The sequence below is a fragment of the Dermochelys coriacea genome, chromosome 5 (assembly GCF_009764565.3).
Source record: "Dermochelys coriacea isolate rDerCor1 chromosome 5, rDerCor1.pri.v4, whole genome shotgun sequence".
NCBI classification, from domain to species: Eukaryota; Metazoa; Chordata; order Testudines; family Dermochelyidae; genus Dermochelys; species Dermochelys coriacea.
Window position 1 is genome coordinate 120,989,575 of NC_050072.1, and position 23,063 is coordinate 121,012,637.

General features: G+C 40.2%; 1 protein-coding gene across 3 annotated transcripts in view; it reads left to right on the forward strand.

The window, feature by feature from the left end:
* The window catches only part of LPAR1 (lysophosphatidic acid receptor 1), a 101,360-nt gene that overhangs the window by 18,378 nt on the left and 59,919 nt on the right, over positions 1 to 23,063 (forward strand). For all 3 annotated transcript variants that reach the window (XM_038403476.2, XM_038403477.1, XM_038403478.2), the window contains exon 2: positions 19,286 to 19,439. In XM_038403476.2, the coding sequence (XP_038259404.1) occupies positions 19,380 to 19,439 (60 nt within the window). In that variant the 5' untranslated portion in view covers positions 19,286 to 19,379. The remainder of the gene's footprint in view (positions 1 to 19,285; positions 19,440 to 23,063) is intronic.

The following is a 23,063-nucleotide window of genomic DNA, read 5'->3' on the forward strand; positions in this document are numbered from 1 at the left end:
CTGCATGCATGATGGGATGTTTATATGATTCGGAAGAGACTTATAAGATAATTTCATGCTAGCACTAACATTTATAGCCTTTTTCTAAGGTGTTGTTTGTACTTTCCATGTATCTTAAAGGAACATTGTCAAGGCATGTAAAGAGGAAATCTATTCTGATTTGTTTTCTTAATACCACTTGCTATCTAATTCTTTTCTTGGGGGAGGGTAAATCCCCTTGCCCAAATGCTTCTGTGATTTTTTTTTTTAAAGCAGAGCCAGTGTTCTCTTACTTATGAATAATCTGCAAAAACAAACCATTGTATGCTTACATGTTGCAGGAAGAATAACGTTCATTTCAAGCATTCAAAGAGTCCTAATAAATAGTAAATATCTAATTCAGAAATCTTGGATGGTATTCAAAAGTGATCTGTGTTATCCTAATTCTGCTCTCATTGAAGTCAATAGGATTTCTATCGTTGACTTCAGTAGGAACAGTATAAAACCAATGCTGAACACTCATGAAAATCCAACCCTGAGTGCCTTCTCCTTCTGCAATTCAGGTCAATGGCAAAAGTATCTTTACACTTAACGGGTGTAGGATCATGCTCCTAATTTGACAATGAGAAGCTCCAGAGAGACGTGACATAAAGCTACTGGAGAGTGCAACGGCATATATCATTAATTCACTGTTGACAAATGCAAAGGAGTAATTTGAACTACTCATAATCAACATTGTTTTAAATAAACCATTCAGGAAAAAGGTCTGGGTGTCATCATGCACAGCTCTTTGAAAGCCTCTTTATGTACAGAAGCAGTCAAAACAAACATTAAGTTATATAAAGGAGGGGATAGAAAGGCATGCTCAAAATACAATGCCATTATATAAATTAGCTGTATGCCCAAACCTGAAGTAATACTGTATTCAGTTGCGGTCACTCTATCTAAAAAGATACAAATGAAATAGAGGGGGTCCAAAGACAGGTGAACAGTAGGGTTGCCAACCATCCAGGAATTAAAGATTAATCTTTTAATTAAAGATTATGTCATGTGGGGGAAATCTCCAGGAACGTGTCCAACCAAAATTGGTAACTCTAGTGAACAGAATGATTAGACACATGGAAAAGCCTTCTGTATAAGAGAGAGTAAAATGTTGAGGGCTCTTTGAGTTCATTACAATACTCAAATTATAGCTCAGATGATATTTCATAGTGTTTGCTTCTCATAATACAATGACCTCTTCACTGTTGCTTCAGATTGTTCTCCCTACATGAGATTGTTCCGAGAACCTGATTCCTGATCCTGCACACCCTTATTTATATGAGTAGTCCCACTGGCTTTAATGAGCCTATTCCTAGCAGTGGCCACCTGGTTTGTACTATGGTGCCTTGTTGAAGTTAGCAGATAAATGGCAGATGATTATTTAAAGAACCAATTGAACAACAGCAATAAAGAAGGAACAGTCAATTGTGCCTGTTTTCAGACAAAGCAGTATCCTTGCAGAGTAAGTGAAACTATTCAGCTTATATGTGGAGGCTGCTCAAAATAGTTTGTAGTAAACTTGTTGCTGAATGTATTCAGTCAGAAAAAGATGCTGTTTTATAGTATGCACAGTATTGCCAGGACAATGGTCTTTCCTTGATTAGCCACAATGGTCCTTTCCAAGAGGTTTGTCTGATGTCATTTTTGAGGAAAAGCTGAGCTGTGAATGCAACTGATGTAAATCAGCCCTCGGTCTGAGATCATCTGTTGATTGTCATGTTGTGGAAAATATTACGGCATGTAAGGGTAAATTTTGTTAACAAAATAACTAGGGAAAGCTGCTTTTGTAGCAAGAAAGAACAAGTGATGGGATGCAGAAGGGGGAAGAAAGTGAATGGTACAAAATTAAATATAGGGGTTAATTTGTACAGAAACGGTAAATTGGTTGGCACAGAAGATGGTCTCTTCACAGAGCAGTTATACACTGGGTAATCTGCTTTGCCAAGTACTCTATTTTATATTAAGAAGGTGAATATTTGTACAATGCTTGTGAAAATGAAAGGTTTGAAAATCCTTTATATCCACAGAAAGTTGGAAGCTTGACCAGAGCCCCTTTTTAATAACTGTCTCTGAGCCCTGAGAGTGAATGGTATGAGGGCAGCAGGGTTGGTGGAAGGGAAGGAGGTTGATCTGATTTTCTTTTTTTAATAACATGCTTTTGACCTTTTACCTTAATTAACTAGAGTTTGAACACACAGAACTTTTATTGAAGGAAGGCCCTCAGTTTAGACTTCAAGTAAACTTTTGAGATCAAATGTCTAGTGCTTTAGTAGGTAAACCAAGTAAAATTGAAGTCACTCTTGAAGGGGGATGTCCCTTACGTCCCTTTCATTCCATCCCATTGTTTCTCTCTGATCTGAGCTCAAAGCCTGTCTTTTAATAAGTAAAGCATGATGGAATTCGCACTGGGGAAACCAGTCAGAGACCTGAGACACAATCTGTTTTGGTTCTCGGAAATTCTCCACTTTCACTAGTTCCTGCTCAGGAGTTTTGTAAGCAAAACCCCATCTGGGTAGAGATTGATTTTGTTGGAGAAAATGCCACTTACAAAAGAAGTTGTCTTTTAAATAAAATGAGCTGAAAAGAGATGTAATTATTTAATACCAAATCAAAAGTGGCAATTAACTGTGTACTAAGAAATATGTAATTGACTATATGCTAAGAAATAACTGCTTCATCCCACTATAAGGAGAGGAAGAAGGGCCTTTTTGCAAAATATGGAGCTGGATATTGGTTTGGATTTCAAATTCTGCCGCAAAATTCAGATTATGCAATCTTGATTAGGATCTGCCTTTAATTTTGTCTCTGTAAAGTTAGCTCCTGTGAAAGGTGCTATACTGACAGCCCTCAAAACTAGAATAGAGATACAGCAAACTTCCTCCCATTCCTTGCCAGTATGCCTTAATGACATGGAGGAAACTCCTGGAGAAGTGAGATAGTAGTTCGGTTTCTGTGCCTATTCAATCAGTCTTTGACCTCTCTGCTGAGACTTGATAAAGGTTGCCAGTTCCTTAGAGCCAGTTATGGTGTTGGTGTTTTTTTGTGATTGTGGACATTTGTCCTCTGGAAAATGGACAGAGACCACCACCAAAGGGTTGGGTTTTTTTAACTGAATACATTTATAGGAAGTTTCACTGTATAGATTGGCTCCTTCCCCTCCTTCTTTAATTTAAGACACTCGAATGTCATTTATATTTTTAGGGATATGATATGAACCCAGTTTAAACGGTGTATTTTGCCTCCAATGATTTTCTCTCGGTGTTTGAGATGTGCTGCTAACAAAGAAAAGGAGAGTGTGAGAGAGAGGTGGATGTGCTAGTGTGTTGTGAATACTCTGGCGATCATGAAGTTGTGTGTTTGTGTTCTTCAATATACAACATACAGCTGAGTTCTGTTCCATTACATGTTGCTTTAGGGAAGATGAAGGAGTTGTCTTTCTGTTTTCTGGGACTGCCTGATCAGATTTTTGAGAACCTGTATTAAAACTTCAGGAATCCATATTCATCTGTGAAAGCTCAGTGGAGAACAGAATGCGCACCTCTGTAGCCAGCTCTTGTTTTTCACCCCTCTCTGTTCACTCCAATAAAAAATGCTTCCAATCAGTAGAATTGAGGAGCAGTTAGGGCTCTGGGATACATATTTTATGTGGGAGAATATAGCTGTTTTTCATCTGAGAAGTCTGGTAATTATTGCATATCTTGCAAGGGTGGTGTTACTTGTGTCATTTGCTGTGTCCAAAACCATGCTGAACAGTTGCCTCTTTCTTTTACGGAAAGTTGCAGAGCAATGTTGAAACCTAAGAAGAATTCCTGTTTCTTCTGTCTTGTGGATGTCTGAAAGAAATTCTTACCTTCCTTGCTATTGAGGGAATTTCTTTTGCGTTATGCACTGTAATTGCAGATTTGCTGCTGTTTAAACTGGTTTAATTACAATACTATAAAATGTATTCAAATAGTGATTAATAGAGAAATAGCAATGGTTGCCAAAATCCCTTTATCATGTTCAGTATAATGAAGTCTGGTAAAGGAGTCAAGCAAACAATATTTCTCCTCAGGCCAAAAGTTAATTGAATAACACAGTTCATAGAATAAAATTCATTCATTCTTGACTGTACTGAAATACAATCTACATTAATAAGCTCTCATGGGATTATTAACTCTACTTGGTAGCACCACACTGTTCTAGGCACATTCTAAATAGAAAAGGAGGTACAGTCTCTGCTCAGAGAAGCTCACAAACTGAAGAGGAGAGGAGCAAGGGGTGCACAGTGTAAGTAAAGTGATCCAGTTGGTGACTGGCCACATCTTGGTAAGGCAGGGTTGTTAATTTATACAGCCTACTAAATTGTTTATTTCTAGTTACCCCTCAAATTTGCCATTGTGCATCAGCAAGTTTTGTTTAGGTATCATGGCAGAAGTGGGTTTTCAGAAGAGACTTGAATAGATAATTGAAAGAAATGGGCCTCTTTAATTAATTAATAAATTCTCTGTTCACTGATCCTGAATTGATACACCACCCTAACACCATCTTAAACTGGCAAAGGTTCCGTGAAATCTGCTTTTTGCTGCTTTCAAATGTGTCTATATTGATTTGTCATTAGATTTGAAAACTTTTTTCCTCTAAATAGCATATTACAGATTTCCCTATTTCAAAATGCATTGTAGGATACCTGGTCTTTTTTTTTTTTTAAATGTTTATTTGTTTAAGTTCTTATTCTGAGGTGACACTTCATGTCCTCAGAAGCCCTCCCAAATTTGTTATAAATTTTTTCCTTTTTTGTTGTGGGTTGTGGGAGAATAGAATTTTGTAGGAGTTGTCTAAACCAAATTTCTGGAATATCAGGTAAAATTACAGAACTTCTGTCATCCATAGAGCTGGCCACAGATATTAATATTAAGGAAGTACTAATTTGATTTTTGTTAGACACATAGTTGATCAGTGATGATAAACAGAGCGATTTGCTGAAATGAGAATGTAGATAACTATCTATAAACAAATGTCTCTAAACACTGGCTGATACTGGCTTGGTAGATTGACATGTCCTGGTGTGTTAACAAATGAGACCCAATCCTGCAAACACAAGTGAGTTATCCCACTGAAGTCTGTGTACTTTAAATTAAGTACTTCCATACGTTTTTTCAGAATTGGGGCCATGTATTTTATTTACTTGAATTCTCATCGTTTAACTGTTATAAATTCTATTTATGCAACATGTCAGTTCTGGACATTTGATAGCTTTGCAAGAGCTTTGATCTTTTCCACTAACTGAAAAGATTATTTTCCCATTAAATATGTGTGTTGTCAGCAAACATTTTCTCTTGCTCAAAAGATCTAAGTAATTTGATGTTGTCTAGTAACTGGTCACATCAATATCTTTGTATATGCATCCCTCCTCTTTGTCATTCTCTTCTCCGATCGCTATCCAGACCCCCAATTATTGAAACAAAGGCATTATGTATTGTAATCCTTGTAATCGCCTTGCAATTGAATGCAGAGTGCAGGAGTTTATCTTAGATTGCAGCTTCAGGCAAAATACATTCTGGAATGAGTAATGAGTTGTGGTGGTGGGGGGGGAATAAACAAACATGCATCTTTAGGTCATAACTGTTTAATCAATTTGAGTTGAGCCAGTGTGCTTAGCTAGGTCATTTGGTAAAGTTTCACATGAGTTTAGCTTCTGCAAATTTATTTGTCTTAGTACAGCATGTACTGAACTCAAGGTCAAGATTCAACAATCTGCTCACTGCTACAAAATAAGACAATGTCTCCTGATAAAACATTACTTTGGCATAAAAGCTAATTGTGCTTCCACATTTTTTAAAATACTGGTGCAGCTATAAAAACCAAAAATAGTTGCCATATTTATACAGTGGTTTGTTTGAAGTAAACTACTGGAGTAAATTATTGCATAGAAAAGGAGAGTAACCAATGTCTGTTGCACAATTGGTCAAATTTAGACCTGGGTCAAGTCACAGTGAAGTTGATAGATTCTCACCTGCATTTGCCAAGTTTGACTTTTGGCCTGAAAATAAAACACTGTTTTCAAAGACCTTTTTGCCTTAATAAAAATATTGCCCTTCGTCGCTTGCAAAAAAACAAAAAGTAGTAATTGCTTAAGCACTTTTTTCAAGAATGGTTTTAATTTGGTGTTCTTGTCTAATAGAAATATTGTTAAATTTCTTATAGCTACTTTAACCTAGTTGTCCATAAATTTGGTGTAACATGGTCTATGTTGTGATGATGAAGCTAGAGGACAACATTTTGTGGTTGTAGTTTGAGGTGCTTAAAATTTTTAGTAGTGCCTAGCATCACTGTAATATAATAATACTAAACTAAATTTTCTTTTGTAACAGAGCAGAATTAGATCCATTTTCTCTCTTTCGTATTTACATACTTTATGGTGACGTTTTCTAGCACATATTAGCTCCTGCATTGACCAAATGATGCTACAATAAAATTCTAGAGAAAACTACCAGGAACCACTGCAACCCTTTCTTCCTTCCCTCTCCCCACAAAACAACCACAAATGTACATTTATGTATATAAAATAAATATCTTTAACAAACACTCTTTTGGGTATTTTTGTGTTAATTTTTATTACATTAGTGCCTACATGTAATATTAAAACAGTAAAATTGTTAAAGTGAACAGTGAAAAAATTCACTTTGTGTGTGCATATATAAAACACAAACACGAAACAGTGCATTTAGTTAGCGTGCAATAAAAGTGACGCATACTGTTAAATATGGGGAGCAATATGACTTACTTCTCATGTACTTTTGGTTTTAGATATTTCATAAAAAATGGAGCACAGTGACAAAGAGTAATAAGGGTACGCACCCAGTTTCAGGTGGGGCACATAGTTGTTAATTCTGTTGTGCCTTCCATCCAAGTACCTCGAAGAACTTTCCAAAAAATAAGGATTTAAGTTTCAGAACTCTCCTGTATAGCAGGCAGTACTATTACCCTCCCCCCCACTTTTGATATGGAGAAAGTGAGTCAGAGTGGTTAAGGGATAGAGTTTCAGCCAATGGGTGCCCACCAGAAGAAACTGTGTCTGGAAGAAGATGCAGAGGTGAGTTGCTACTATACTGGCCCTCTGCACCAGAAGCTAAGAAAGGGAGTTCTAGGACAATCCATGGCTCATGGGTGTATGTCTGAGGGTCTGTCTATGTGCCCTTGTCCCTTGGAAAGATCTCGCTTTTCATAGTGATAATCAACGTGGGCCATTTCCAGCAGTTTGATTATCACTACAAAAGGTCCCCGTCCCCCCCCCCGCTCTCCTGCTGGTAATAGCTCACCTTTCCTAGTCGCTCTTGTTACAGTCTGTATAGTAACACCCATTGTTTCATGTTCTCTGTGTATATAAAATCTCCCCACTATATTTTCCACTGTATGCATCCGATGAAGTGAGCTGTAGCTCACAAAAGCTTATGCTCTAATAAATTTCTTAGTCTCTAAGGTGCCACAAGTACTCCTTACCTAGCTCTGATTTGGGTTCAATGTTTAACACTGTAAGGTTGGAGCAGATTATCAAAGAGAGAATCTGGCAAAGTGAAAAGTTACTAATTCTAAAATCCCAGTTTACCCTTCGGCCTAATGAGTCTGCTTATAACAGCTTCGACTTCTTTCCAATGAAGTAAATATATACTTAGGGTCTCAAACAAATTAGTTGTGGAGCTCAAACAACATGCTGTCCCACTGCCCATGTACTTCCAACCTCACCTTTACTTCTATACAGAGATCTATTCATCTACCTTTTAAAAATAACTTTAAAAAGACACTTTTGTTCCTCTTTGTGTTGAGTCTGGGACAGATGATCCAGAGATTAACATGATCAAGGACAACATTTTTTGAGAGAGATGTACTTTATTCATTAGGGATATTTGTGTGTTTTGTATGTCAGAGCTATACTACAGTGTCAATTATCTTAGCAAACCCAATGCTTGAAGTTTTAAAATAAATGAAGCTTTCTAGATGCTGAATACTGTCTTGTGGCCAAATAGCATCTGGTAGAGATTAGTCATGTTCATAAAGCAGAAGAAATTCCATAATCTGCGGTTTCATCATTAAATGTATGGCACCTATGTACTTCCCCATATATAGTTTGTTTGCTGGATGTGTTTACTGTAAAGATAACTGTATCTATAAACAGTAGGAGTAATTAGAGCAATATTTGTATTAAACACCTGCCATTTCATAGTTTGGTTATGATTTTGAATCCACTCACTAATTCTTGGCACTCTTTTTCAATGCCTTGTAATACAGCAAGCTGTCAAAACCTCATTAGTAAGAAGCTGCCCTTGTCCTTTTGTGGTTCAGACTTGTTCCTCTTTAACAAGCGACTGCATTTTCTGGCACTGTGCCTTTTTGCTCTACTAAATTTTGTCTGAGGATTCTGTTTCCTTATTTTTCCCCCAGGGGCTCAGGGCCTGATTCTGAACTCACTCATTTTATATCCATGTAACTTCATTGACTTAAATGGAATTATTCCTGATTTTATACTGATGCAAGACCATAATCAACTTTGTGTGCGTGTATGTGGGTTTCTACAGCAGTGCCTATTGTATATCATCCAGCCAGAGTTGTGGAGTATTTTTAATATGGATCTATTAATTTCCAGATGGAGCACTTTCAAAAACCTGATAATCTATCAGAAGCTTCTCACTGTAATAGTTCTATTAAGCAAGTCAAGTAGTCAGACACAGTACAAGCAGGCTTTTCCCCCCTGCTTAATTTGTGATCCGACCTTTATAATTTGCCTACACAATGGTTTTCCTGTGTATTTTCAGGTTTTATGCTCTATTATTTTGTTAAATCTGGAGAGCTCTTAGAAACTGTCTTAACCTTTACTTGGAAAGATTTTAAGATTTTTCTTGTCAACCAGTACTTTAAAAATTTACCAGATGCCATAAGCTAGAAGATGTTATGAAAGATGAAGGGGTGGGGCTCACAGCAGTGTGGTTCTAGGCAAATGCTCCAGTGGGAAATCCACCTATCCGGCCACCAGCTGGATTCCAACCAGGGTTCTATATATAATACATAAAAATTAGTTACTCAGAATAGTGCAGGTTGTTGCAGCAACACACACGATACTAGCTTTGGATTGTTGGTTTAGATTAATCTGTGCATGTGTATCTGACTGTGACAGGGATTTCAGTGTTTTAGTACTGCTCTGACATATTCTCTACTGGTTTTGGCTGTTAAGTCCAGATGAGCTGCTTAGTTACTACTACTTTAGTGACTTCTCCTTTACTGCACGTGATAGGCTAGTTGAGGAATTCAGATAAGCATTTTATGAAAAAAATACTCAGCAGAAACTATACATATGTTTGTGGATGATGTGACCCCGTTTCTCATATCCTGTTGCCCCTTCTATTACAGGGATTTTCTGTGGATGTGCGCTATTTGTGTGTGTGTGTGCATGTGCGCGCATATATACATTAAGAGAAGGGAGAGAGTTCCATGCATCAGTGATTTTGGTTAATACATTGTCCCCATCACTTTTCAGTATTTTGTACTTTTGAATGAACCTTGATCTGTTGGTTTCTTGTACATGGTGTCTATGTGTTCTGAAACATGAAGGTATTTTTAACTTCACGTTCATTGAGGTTTGTGGTCATTCTGATCTCTTCAGGAAGCAGATCTTCTTAAAAGTTGTCTTCTGCTCACACAAGCCTCACTCCTGAAGTTGACAATTACATTGCTCCAGTGGAACGCAGCCGTTGTAGGAGGCCGTGGTCACGCAGAGGTAGGCAGTCCCTCCAGTAACTCGTGCTATTCCCACAGTGGACTTAAAAGATGAGTTCTGAAACTTGGTATTCAGTGGCAAGACAAAGAAGAAAGTGGAGCACTGGGGCGAGGTTCATTGAATCAGCAGGCTACTGTGCTCTAGGCTACTTTTTACTTTGATTGGACCAACTTCTCAGTGTGTGTAAGTTTGAAAACCTCTCTCTCACCAGCAAGTGTCAGGGGGTAGCCGTGCTAGTCTGTATCCACACATGCATCTGAAGAAGTGAGGTTTTTACCCATGAAAGCTTATGCTCAAATAAAACTGTTTAGTCTTTAAGGTGCCACCAGACTCCTTGTTGTTCTCTCACCAACAGAAGTTGGACCACTAAAAGATATTACCTCACCCACCTTGTCTCTCTTCTATACTAGAGCCAAAATGGCTACAACCACACTGGAAGTTAACTGCAATACTTCTGTGATGGGATGTATGCCACACCCAAGCCCTGAGCAGGTTCATGTGGGCCAGGCGGGGCCAGTTAATCTCAAATGCTGCACCTGGAGGGGAACCAGGGATTGATAGGTCCTAGGGCAGATGAAGCCCAGCTGGGATAGAAGCATAAACCTAGGAAGTGAGAGCAGGAGAGGGGATGCAGGTATGAAGTCTGTAGTCATTCCCTAGAGAGAAGGGAGTTGGCCAGGGGAGAATAAGCCCTGGATCCTGCCTGGACTAGTCAATCTTACAAGAGGCCTAGAGGGGTGAAGTAGCTGCAGGGTATGGAGGAAGCTCCAGTGGTAACCTCAGAGATAAGCAAGGAGAGGGAGGAGGGGTAGAAAGGAGCGCAGGGAAATAACATGGTCTGGGACTAAACAGCCTTATATTGCTAGTCATAGGGCCTCAGGGCTGGAACCCAGAATAGAAGGCAGGCCTGGGTTCCCCTACCAGTCACTGAGAGAGTGGCGTAGGATGTGGGTGTGGAATTGGAATGGAAGACTACTTGAAATAGCATATGGACAGCTTATCCAATGAGGCTTAGTCCTACCCAATCTAGTGACTTGGTCGGAGGGCAGAGTTACAAAGAGAGAAGGGGCTGCAGCGTGAGTAACCAACCGATGGAAGGAGGCGACAGATGGTGCCAGAGCTAATTCCCAGACCTAGCCACAAGGAGATGCCCCTGCAGGGCATGTGAACCTCTTCATAACTTCTGATACTTCCGTCCGTTATCGTAACAGAATTCTGCCTGTCGACAGAACACCACCCCCTGTTCTTCACTAATCTTCATGCTGTATAAGCTCAACATTTTCAGTCTCTCCTCACTTCTCCAAAATTGAATACCAGAGATCTGTAGTGGTGTCTCATGCTTCCTTATTTTTAGTGGTATACTACAATATATTAGTAATATACAATTATTGATAGTACTTAATTTAACTGTTTCATTATTTGTTTTGGCGATTACTTAAAATATATAGGTAGATCGATCTATATACTCCCTGCTTTTTATATAGGACAAATTCCCATGTCTGTATGAACTGCAAAAGACCTTAAATTCCTCGTACAAATAACCACTGTAACCTATCTTTAAATTACAAGCTAATTTAAATCTGTTTGGCCCATTTTGTTGCCTTGAAAACTCATCTCCAGTTTTCATTTTCTAAAAGAAAATTTTGGGAGCAGGAAATGTGCCTTTTGTGTAGAATGAACTCAGTCCTCAAAGATGAGGTTATGTATTTGGTTTCCCTAATATACGGACATATAATTCAAATAAAAAACGGTGCTGGTTAGTTCTTCAGTCTCATATGCAAAGTAAACTTTCAGAATGAGGAGATTGTATGTGGTACCTGTGACCATAGCATTAGAGTGACTCTTGTTTGCCAAAAAAACCCATACAATAATAGTGTAACTCGTGTACAGGCCTGGGGTCTTAGTTTTACTTCTCAACTCTTAATATTATGTTTAAACAGCTCACTGCAAATAAGTCCCAGGTGGTAAAAATTGGCCATATCCCTTTTGATAGCACTTGCCATTTTCACTTGCAGAGAGAGTTTCTGATTCTTTGCAAAAAGAAAAGGAGTACTTGTGGCACCTTAGAGACTAACAAATTTATTAGAGCATAAGCTTTCGTGAGCTATGAAGTGAGCTGTAGCTCATGAAAGCTTATGCTCTAATAAATTTGTTAGTCTCTAAGCTTTCATGAGCTACAGCTCACTTCATAGCTCACGAAAGCTTATGCTCTAATAAATTTGTTAGTCTCTAAGGTGCCACAAGTACTCCTTTTCTTTTTGCGAATACAGACTAACACGGCTGCTACTCTGAAATCTGATTCTTTGGTTCTCTTTATGGTCTGCCTTCTCCTCTTTCCTGGCTAGTTCCTGCATATTACTGAGCACTTTCAACTGCCAATGCAGTGAATGAGGGAGTTGAGGATGCTCAGTATCTGTCAGGAGACACTTGTAGGGTGACCTGATTTTATAGGGACAGCCCTGATTTTGGGGTCTTTTTCTTATATAGGTTCCTGTTACCCCTCACCCCGGTCCTGATTTTTCATATTTGCTGTCTGGTCACCTTAGACCAGAGGTGGGCAAACTATGGCCTGTGGGACCATCCTGCCTGGCCCCTGAGCCCCGGCCCAGGAGGCTCACCCCCAGCCTCTCCCCTGCTGTTATGCCGCTGTTCGGAAGGCAGGGCTGCAAGCTCCTGCCGCTCTGAGCAGCATGGTAGTGGGGTGATGGTGCGCACACGAGGCAGTAGGGGGGGGTTCGGTGGGGGCTTGGTGGGGCGGACAGGGGCGGTTGGGGCAGAGATCCTGGGGGGCAGTCAGCGGACAGGGAGCAGGGGGCGGTTGGATGGGGTGGAGGTTCTGGGGCAGTCAAGGGTCAGGGAACAGGGGGGCTTGGATAGCGCGGGGGAGTCCTGTGGGGCCTGTCAGGGGGTGGGGATGTGGATAGGGATCAGGGGGGCTTGGATAGCGCGGGGGAGTCCTGTGGGGCCTGTCAGGGGGTGGGGATGTGGATAGGGATCAGGGCAGTCAGGGGACAGGGAGCGGGAGGGTGGTTTGGGGCGGGGGGTCCCAGGAGGGGGCAGTCAGGGGACAAGGAGCAGTGGGGGTTTGATGGGTCAGGGGTTCTGAGGGGGAGTGTTAAGGAGCAAATAGGGGGCAGGGGCCAGGCTATTTGGGGAGTCACAGCCTTCCCTACCTGGCTCTCCATACAGTTTTGCAACACCGATGTGGCCCTCGGGCCAAAAAGTTTGCCCACCCCTGCCCTAGACACTTGTCATCTTGCAGGTCAGGCCTGTAGCCTCTCTGGTGCTGTGCTCAACATTTTAAAGTATCTCTAATGCATCTAGTCAAAGTATCTATGGTATGTAACAAATGAAGAAGCTCATGCCGCGGGACACACATACTAGTACGTTGTATCTGGTGGCACCCTCTGCTGCTTAAGCGGGTGATTCCCAAAAGAGTCTTAAAATACTTGGCTGTTAAACGTAGCTGCTAAAAGAAATAATTTATATGTTTGTAGAAGCGATTAAATGTGGTGAAGTGAATGAATAAATAGACGTGTCCTCAGAGTATGTTTAGGAATTCTGAATTAAATCTAGTTTGTATTTGTTTGGAGGAACCTTAAAACAAATCGTTAGTTTTTATGGAAACAGATATAACCACTTTCTCCACATTTGAGGAGTTATGGACCAAGATGCATTAAACTTCTAAATAAAATCAAATTAAGATAGCATTTAAAAGGTTTTATGCTTTTTGTGTTGTATATCATGTACCAAAGTGAGAGATAGTGAACATAATCAATTTAAGGACGAATGGATTCAGAATCTTTTTTGTCTCTTGATGCTGTCTGGTAGGTATAAGGAGATAAGGTTGCCAGGTGTCTGGTTTTCAACTGAAATGCCCGATTGAAAGGGGACCCTGGCAGCTCTGGTCAGCACGGCTGACTGGGTCGTTAAAAAGTCTGGTTGGCGAGGGTCTGGCAGGCTCCCAACCTGGCTTCACACAGCTCCCCGCAAGTGGCAACATATCCCTTGGCTCCTAGGCAAAGGGCCAGCCGCGGGGGCTCCGCACACTGCCCCCGCCCCGAGTGCCAGCTGTGCAGCTCCCGTTGGCTGGGAATCGTGGCCAATGGGAGCTGCAGGGGCAGCGCCTTCAGGGAACGGTAGCGTACTGAGCCGCCTGGCTGTGCTTCCGCCTAGGAACTGAGGGACATGTTGCCACTTGTGGGGAGCCACCCGAGGTGAGTTGAATCCGTGCCCCCTCCCACATCCAAACTCCCTCCTGGAGCCCGAGCCCCCCCCCAACCCCTTGCCCGCGCCCCCCCACACACACCCAAACTCCCTCCCAGACCACACACCCCCTCTCACATCGCTGCCCCAGGCCTGAGTCCCCTTCAGCACCCAAACTTGCTGCTGGAGCCTGCACCCCAACCCCCTGCCCCAGCTCGGAACCCCCTCCCACACTCCACCCCCTCAGCTCCAGCCTGGAGCCCTCTCCTGCACCCCACACCCTTCATTCCCAGCCCCACCCCAGAGCCCGCACCTCTTCCCCAGCCTGAATCCCCTTCCTGCACCCTGAACCCCTCATTTCTGGTCCCAGCCCAGAGCCCATACCCACTCGCAACCCCCTGCCTCAGCCTGGAGTCCCCTCCTATACTCCAAACCCCTTGGCCCAGCCCAGAGCCTCCCCTTTTTTCTCAATGGAAGCCTGACGACTATTTTCCAACAGTAACAACATTTGGGGAATAAAAAGAGAAGAGAAGAAGCAATGTGAAAAATATAGTGTGTGTGGACCATTATCCCCAGCTGTCTTTGGAGAAGGCAGTAAGACATCATGAGGCATTTATGCTAGGCTTACCAAGGCTAGAGAGAAAGTGATAAAATCTATCAAACCAGCGGCAGGGGAAGCTAGTGGCCAAGGACTGGAAAAGATCTTTATTGATGTATTCGTGTTTAATCAAATAATGAAGTTTCTTTTGATAAAAAATAAAATAAGTGCACACTAATATTCACACAGTGTTAATCTGCTTTCTGTGTTTGTCAGAGGGCATCATTGTTTAGTCTAAATATCAGAGAGTTATAAAATAGCCAAAACTGCGTTTTGCAAAGGATTTGGGAGTTTTAAAGTGCTCTGTCTTGGTTATTTAGTTTCCTCTGAAGGCCTTTTGGGGAAGGCTAGATCCCCATGTTTTTTCCTCAGTGTGAGGACAGTAGCAGAGGTCTGGAGCAGAATGCCGTATGGAAAGAATGAAAAGATTTCTTGCAGGAGCTAAGCTGGGGAGAAGAGGGCTCAGTGGAGAGCTATATAAAGAAGATGGAAAAACTGACCCTAATGCATGGAAGATGGTCGGTTTCAGTTACATGTGATGTAAGCATGCTGAGCTATGTATGAAACTGAAGCAAGCTTTCTAGGATGACCCTATTTAAGAGGGAGGAATACCTTACACAATGGCAGGCAGAGACTGAGCTTAAACAAAAAAAGACATGACTGACTCAGAGAAGCATGTGGAATACAGCTTTCCTACATTAGTATCTGCTCTTACTTGGCATGCTAAATATATGTTGGCTTTGAGGAAAGTGAATTAAGAATAGGAAACTTACTGGCACACGATCCATTGTCTAGAGCCAAGCTCTACGATGCAACCGCATTTGCTCCAACCCCCTCAGACAGAGACAAACACCTACAAGATCTCTATCAAACGCTCTTACAACTACAATATCCACCTGCTGAAGTGAAGAAACAGATTGACAGAGCCAGAAGAGTACCCAGAAGTTACCTACTACAGGACAGGCCCAACAAAGGAAATAACAGAACGCCACTAGCCGTCACCTTCAGTCCCCAACTAAAATCTCTCCAATGCATCATGAAGGATCTAAACCTATCCTGAAGGACGACCCATCACTCTCTCAGATCTTGGGAGACAGGCCAGTCCTTCGTTACAGACAGCCCCCCAACCTGAAGCAAACACTCACCGGCAACCACATAACAAAAAAACTAACCCAGGAACCTATCCTTGCAACAAAGCCCGTTGCCAACTGTGTCCACATATCTATTCAGGGGACACCATCATAGGGCCTAATCACATCAGCCACACTATCAGAGGCTCGTTCACCTGCACATCTACCAATGTGATATATGCCATCATATGCCAGCAATGCCCCTCTGCCATGTACATTGGCCAAACCAGACAGTCCCTACGTAAAAGAATAAATGGACACAAATCAGACGTCAAGAATTATAACATTCAAAAACCAGTCGGAGAACACTTCAATCTCTCTGGTCACTCAATTACAGACCTAAGAGTGGCAATTCTTCAACAAAAAAACCTTCAAAAACAGACTCCAACGAGAGATTGCTGAATTGCAATTAATTTGCAAACTGGACACCATTAAGTTAGGCTTCAATAAAGACTGGGAGTGGATATGTCATTACACAAAGTAAAACTATTTCCCCATGTTTATTCACCCCCCCTCCCCCCCAATGTTCCTCACACATTCTTGTCAACTGCTGGAAATGGCTCACCTTGACTATCACTACAAAAGGTTGTGGGTTTTTTGGGTTTTTTTTTCCCCTCTCCTGCTGGTAATAGCTCACCTTAAGTGATCACTCTGGTTACAGTGTATATGGTAATACCCATTGTTTCATGTTCTCTGTGTATATAAAATCTCCCCACTGTATTTTCCACTGCATGCATCCGATGAAGTGAGCTGTAGCTCATGAAAGCTTATGCTCTAATAAATTTCTTAGTCTCTAAGGTGCCACAGGTACGCCTTTTCTTTTTACTGGCAGGGTTGATCTATATGACTATGCTGTGGCCTCAGTCTGATAAATGCCAATTAACTCTTTTTTGCATATCTGTTGGATGTTCAGTACAGTCAGTGGGAGCAGTTTTCCACAACTTCTTCTGTTAGGCAGGGACAGCATTAAATTTGCCTACAAAACGTTTAAATCTTTTCCATGGCCATTAATATATATCAGTATACAGGGATGTTGGGGATTTTTGTTTTGTGAATGAAACTGCTAAATTCTATTTTCAAAAGTTGAGATCCTGGAATTTGATCATCTTAAAACTAGTTTCAGAGAACACACTAACTTCATTTCTTTTCACTGTTCTTTATTTCATTTTTTGCACATATAATGAAGGGAAATACACAAAGAAGCTAGTATAACCTCGGCCAAAGCAACCTGAATAGGGAACTCTTTTGCATTTGACTAACACATCTGTTTTCCTACGGCACATTTGTTCTTGGTTTGTGGGAAAAACTTTAACAATGGCATGTCTAATGTAATCAAATTTGTCTTGAACCATTATTCTAGTATCGGAGCATGTTGCAAGGACTGAAACAGCAGTAAAGACGATCACTCTTCTTACCTCCTTCAAAACATGTAGGAGAAATGTCTTGAGTTGTTTACCAAGATACTGGCTGTTGGTATGTTTTGCATTTAGTCCTGAGCACCATCATTCTGTCCGTGAGTGTGAGTTCCGTAGTGTAGGTCCAGCTCCTCTGAAAGTTCTGTCTCCAGCACTCCATGAATCTCCCCATGTTGTTCAAGAGTTGTGGCATGTAGCCATTGTTGGGAGGTTGTCATGGTTACCAAGGAAGAAAACATCGCTTAGGCACCTAGTGTTGATCCTATGGAGGACTTTAATCAGGACTGAGACTTTGAACTGTACTTCATGTTCACTGGGGAGCCAGCACAGCTTGAGGCGTACTGGTGCAATGTGCTTACCGTGACCTGTATCCCTAAGCACACAGGCCGCTCTGTTTTGTATCATTGGGAGTTTTTTCAGAATGTGTCTTCATTTCTAAAGACGAGTTGCAATGATCGTGCCCAGAGTTCACAAATGTGTTATCTCTGCCTGAGACCAGTAGCTCAAACTACATTTGAGTACACCTTTAAATACCTGCAACTTAAGTGAGAGACCATTTGAAGTATATTACTTTCACACAGAGTACCAGATGCATAGAATGTTGCAACTGTATTGCATGCATGTTTGTTAATTACCAAGACACAATGGTGTTGTCTATTAGACTTCTTTTTCTTAAACCTCTACTGTTGCATTACTAGCTAAACTAGTGGTAGCAATGGTGGGATCAGGCAGCTGCTGGCATTTTTGCCAGAATGATATCTAGACTAGTTCTGGTAAGGGTGAGATGACATAGGGGTATAAATGACGGTGCCTTGTCTACATTCATGCCCCCACTATTGTTACTGCTTCTGGAACTGCACAAGTGGTAATACAATGCTGGAAGATCAACAGCACAACAAGTCTACGCTAGACACAGGCAACAAAAAACTCAAATTTTTCAGAAGAAGGGTCGTTGCTGTTTTCTGAAATGGTTTAGCATACTTATTGAAGTGGCAGACTCATTTAAAATATCATTTTATGCACTCAATTAAACTATCCAGATAAATTATCTAAAACTATGCAAGAGATACCTGACAAAATGAGGATGTTAGAAAGAATATATCTATGGCAGTGGAAGACAAAGTTAAAATGTTTGAATAAATTCTCCCCCATAAAACAAAAATCAGTCAACAATTGAACCTTAAACCAATAAGTGACACAAGGGAATACATTTATCATACTTCACAAAAAACAGTTTGTTTCAGTGGTGTAAGTAGCACAAACAAAAAAGAATGAATGCAAACTAAAAATTACCAAGGGCTGCTATACTTCTGTTCATCCTCCAAATTATTTCAGCATGTCTTGGGAAAGCTGAGATCATTATATTACCTTTAACTACAATTGCCTGTCTCCTTTAGAGATGGGTAATGAGCAGTAATGTTTGTATTTTTTTTAAATATAACACTGGGATGTTTCTGAAGAAGTTTGGGGAATTTTCAAGTATTTAATTGCATTCTTGAATAAGCATATTTTGCTTTTAAAACTGAGTATCAGTTATGTTGAGACTCAAGCTACTAGTAGTTAGTCTGTTCTGATGGTGAAAAATTATGCAGTTAATGTGATCATACTCTATCATGCTGCAGTATTTAGACAGTTTGGAGGGGAGGGGAGATACTTTCCATTTTTGAAATCCATCCCTGGTTTACAATTAGAGATATGAGAGTAGTTATATTATCTTTGTTTCAAATAAAAAATAAAATGTTGGTTTATCATGTTGGTACTTTAGAAATTGTTAATATCATTGAAGCTGAAAACTAATTTTTCTGAAACAATTTTCCTGGTGAAGAAATGCATGCATATAATGCTGGTACTATGTATGTCACAATATCTCATTTCTTTTGAAACATACATTGGAATTTTTTTGTTAACATGTTGCTGGATTCAGTATGTTTGAATTTAGTTTTACATGTCTGGGTTCAATATTTTATTGTCCTGAACCAAACTTTCAAAGGTGCCCTTTGAAACTTCTCTTGGAAGTCTTCTGTAAATGGTCATGCATCCAATAGGCAAACTGTGCCATGCAATTAAATTAATCGGAGATTGGTTTGGAGGCAGTTTGGTATTTCGGTCGTTATGCTTACATGGCTTTCTTGATGATCTAAAAGGTTTTTTTCCTTCCTTCTAGGAGTGGATGCCAGCATGATTGAGATCTGACCAACTGTGTCAATACTTCAGGTGTGGAGGAAGGGCCTAACAGAGTTAACATCTGCTGAGCAACCATGGCAGTCCCATCTGCTTTGGTGCCCTCCTCAATGATGTCGTTACCACAGGTAATTGAGGTGAGTAGACTAATACAAAATTCTGGTAGAGTAGAGTTGATCAAACTTGTGTACAGAAAGATGTTAAGATTGGATTCCTAATCATTGGCTAGCTTGGTTTCAAGTCATTGATAGAATTCCTCCTAATGTTTTGTACTCTGGATATACTCGGCATTCATTGCATAATGTTATCCTTTTTGTGAAGTGACAGTATTCTGTTAGTAGCTACAGTACTTTATTAATAGAAGCTAGTTCACAGTCCATTGTTTGTGTTTTGGTCACACCTTGAGGTCCCAACTGGGATCAGGGCCTAATTGTTCTAGGCGCAGTCATGTGCACGCTCATTCTTTCACTCACACACACACATGCACGCAAAAGCAATTAGTCTACATTTGTTTTTGTTAATGAGAAAACACAGGAAGTCTCTATTGGCCAAAATATTGCTACTAAATTCACATCCATTGACCAAATGTTACATGAGCTAGCAGGGACTGTACTACCCCTACATTAGAAAATGAACAATTCAGCTACATGTAGAGTATGTCTAAACTGCAAAAATAAACAAACCAAAAAAAGCCCTCAAACAAAAAAACGGCAGGTTAGTTAACATGAGTTAACACACTTTTTTTTTTTTTGCAGTGTACACACAGTGTAGATATAATCTCTAAACACTCATGAGTTCATCTCTTTTTATATGTCTGTCTTATCACAGCACTATTACAAAGATTCTGATTCTTCATTAAGTTCCAGATAGGTAGACTTGTGTGTCTGAATGAATTCCCACTGTGATCAGTGCACCTGCATGAATCTGACTTTAAGACTGCTGTGCTAGTCAATTTAAAATGTGTAATGACTGTAAACCAACTGGCATATAGCTTGTAATACGCTATATCATCCAGGATCACTACATATGTAAAAAAAATTATTACGTGAGATTTTGAATTGCTGCTATTTGTAGACTAAAGTAAGGTGTGTGTGTGTGTGTGTGTGTGTGTGTGTGGTTTTTATTTTATTTTATTTTTTTTTACAGCAGGTATGAACATAAAGAACCAAAATGGCTAATGGGAACGATGATTAGGTTGGAACCAAGTCAATTAATGCAAACTAAACACACAGAGATTTTTCTTTGTTTGTTATTTTGTTTGTATTCTCTGTAAGCACTTTAAATCTTTAAAATTTAATAAAACTTAAATGTTTTCCAGGCTACCTAGGAAGTCCCAATGCTTCAGTAAATATAGTTTTTGTGGCGTATATTATTCTGTCTAGTCAGGAGAGGTGACAACATTTTTCTGCAGAGGAGATTGAGACAACATTTTCAGGGATTTTTTTCTTCTTCTGTGCTTGGAAGTAAGGTTGCATACCTCCTGTGGGAGCTGGATTACATTTAATTTACATTAAAAAAAAACCTGATCCTCTTTTTGAAAACTCAAATTATGGATGCAATCAGATTTCCTCATGTTAAGTGGACAGTTATCTAGGAAATACATTGAAAACACTGGATATATTTATTTTAGAAAGAGCAAATCTAATTCTTCTCTGCCCCACCCCCATCCTTTCATTATGGCCCTGATCCTGCACGGGGAGGTCCATGGTCCCTTAATCCTGGATGGATTCCCACTGATCTCAGTAGGTCTCTGTGTAGGAACAAGAGTCCACACTTGTAGATCCTTGTCCAGGAGTGGGACCTACAATTGCACCTGATGGCACTTCCAGAGGTAAAATTCTTTCAGTGTCACCCCAAAAACTAAGATTGGTAAGGTGATCTCCTTCCTGAATGTTTTCTGGAGTGGGTAACAGGTGCTTTTTGAAAGTTTGAAAATTCAGATGAGCTTCCAAAAGTTGTTTGGTGGTACTAGATGGTCTAATCTTTTTGAGAATTGTCCATCACTAATTTCAGCACTGTCAAAGGTTCTGATGCTTTGGTAAAGTCTTCTGAATGATCAAAACCTCCTCAGTAGAGTCCCTTCATAAGCCCCCTCACCCTGCTGAGCTGTCTCAGGTTCTCGGTACACCACCCTTTTCCTCCTTCCAGCATACTGTTACCACAGATAAAAAATGATTAGGTACTTGGGTGCATGGCTTAAGGGATGTTAGTAAAATTTATAGCTGAAGGGTGGTGAACGTTCAGGGCAGTTGGCTCATCCAGAATTGAAACCTAGTTTAAGCAATCTCTGCTCCAGGAGGCTGTTCTACACATTAAACGAATCCATTTGTTTTTCATTCCAGTAACTCATAATGTGTTCAGATGTTTTAGGCATTTTTATTTTTCCAATACATTTAAAAAAGATGTAGTCACATTCCACGGTAGGGATTTGTCTTTTTCTAATTTCCAAATGGTTAGGCCATTTTATTTCTAAAAGTCTTATTGTAAGAATTTGTAATATTGGCCACTTTTGCTGGAGTTAATTAATAATGAATAACAGTAGAAATCCTCAAGTGGTATCTTTTTACTGAAGATCATCCTACATTAACCCCAGACAAGGTTCTTTGGGTCTATCACATCTTTTAACATGAGATTTAAAGAGTTAGTCAAGATTTAACTAGTATAAAAGATCACTATTTTTCCATAGTTTTTCTTTGGTACAAGCATAGATTATCCATAATCTGTCCATACTGTACATTAATTTTGCAATTCATTTTGGTATGGCTGTTAGCTGCTCTTTTTTTATATTCAGTATGCAGAAAAGAAGAATGAGGGGGGAATTTGATAGCTGCTTTCAACTACCTGAAAGGGGGTTCCAAAGAGGATGGATCTAGACTGTTCTCAGTGATAGCAGATGACAGAACGAGGAGTAATGGTCTCAAGTTGCAGTGGGCAGGTTTAGGTTGGATATTAGGAAAAACTTTTTCACTAGGAGGGTGGTGAAGCACTGGAATGCATTAGCTAGGGAGGTGGTGGAATCTCCTTCCTTAGAAGTTTTTAAGGTCAGGCTTGACAAAGCCCTGGCTGGGATGATTTAGTTGGGGATTGGTCCTGCTTTGAGCAATGGGTTGGACTAGATGACCTCCTGAGGTCCCTTCCAACCCTGATATTCTATGATCTTGTATGATTCACAACTAACTTGCAAAATAACTAATGTCCCTCTCTGCCTTCAGTGCCTAAAATCTTTGCCCCATTTTAATCTTTCTTTTGTTTAATGTGAAATTATGTGTGTATCAGGAAGGACGGTTATGGTTTGTCACTGTATGTAGTACAGTGTTCAATATAATTGAACGCCCTTTTGTTAAAACTTGCACGTAACTTAAAATGTTCTCCATCTTATGTTTGTGCTCACATTGTACATGAAGATGTGTGCACATCCTGATGGTTATGCAGATTAATTCTTAGAAGTTTGTGAAGATTATGAAGTTTAGGAGGAGGAGGTGACTAGGAAATATGAATAACTTCTGTTAAAGCTGCTCACTGTACGTACCAACACCTCTCAAATCCTTCAAGGAAAGGCACTTGAACAATGAAAGAATCTAAGAATAAATCTCTCAGGTGTTGGTTACTTTGCCCACATACAGAAATGGATAGCAATAGATTGTAAGTTCTTTGGGGCAGGGGGCCATCTTTTTGTTTTGTGTTTGTATAGCGTCTAGCACATTGGGATCCTGATTCATGCTTAGGGCTCAGAGGCATTACAGCAATACAAAAAATAATAG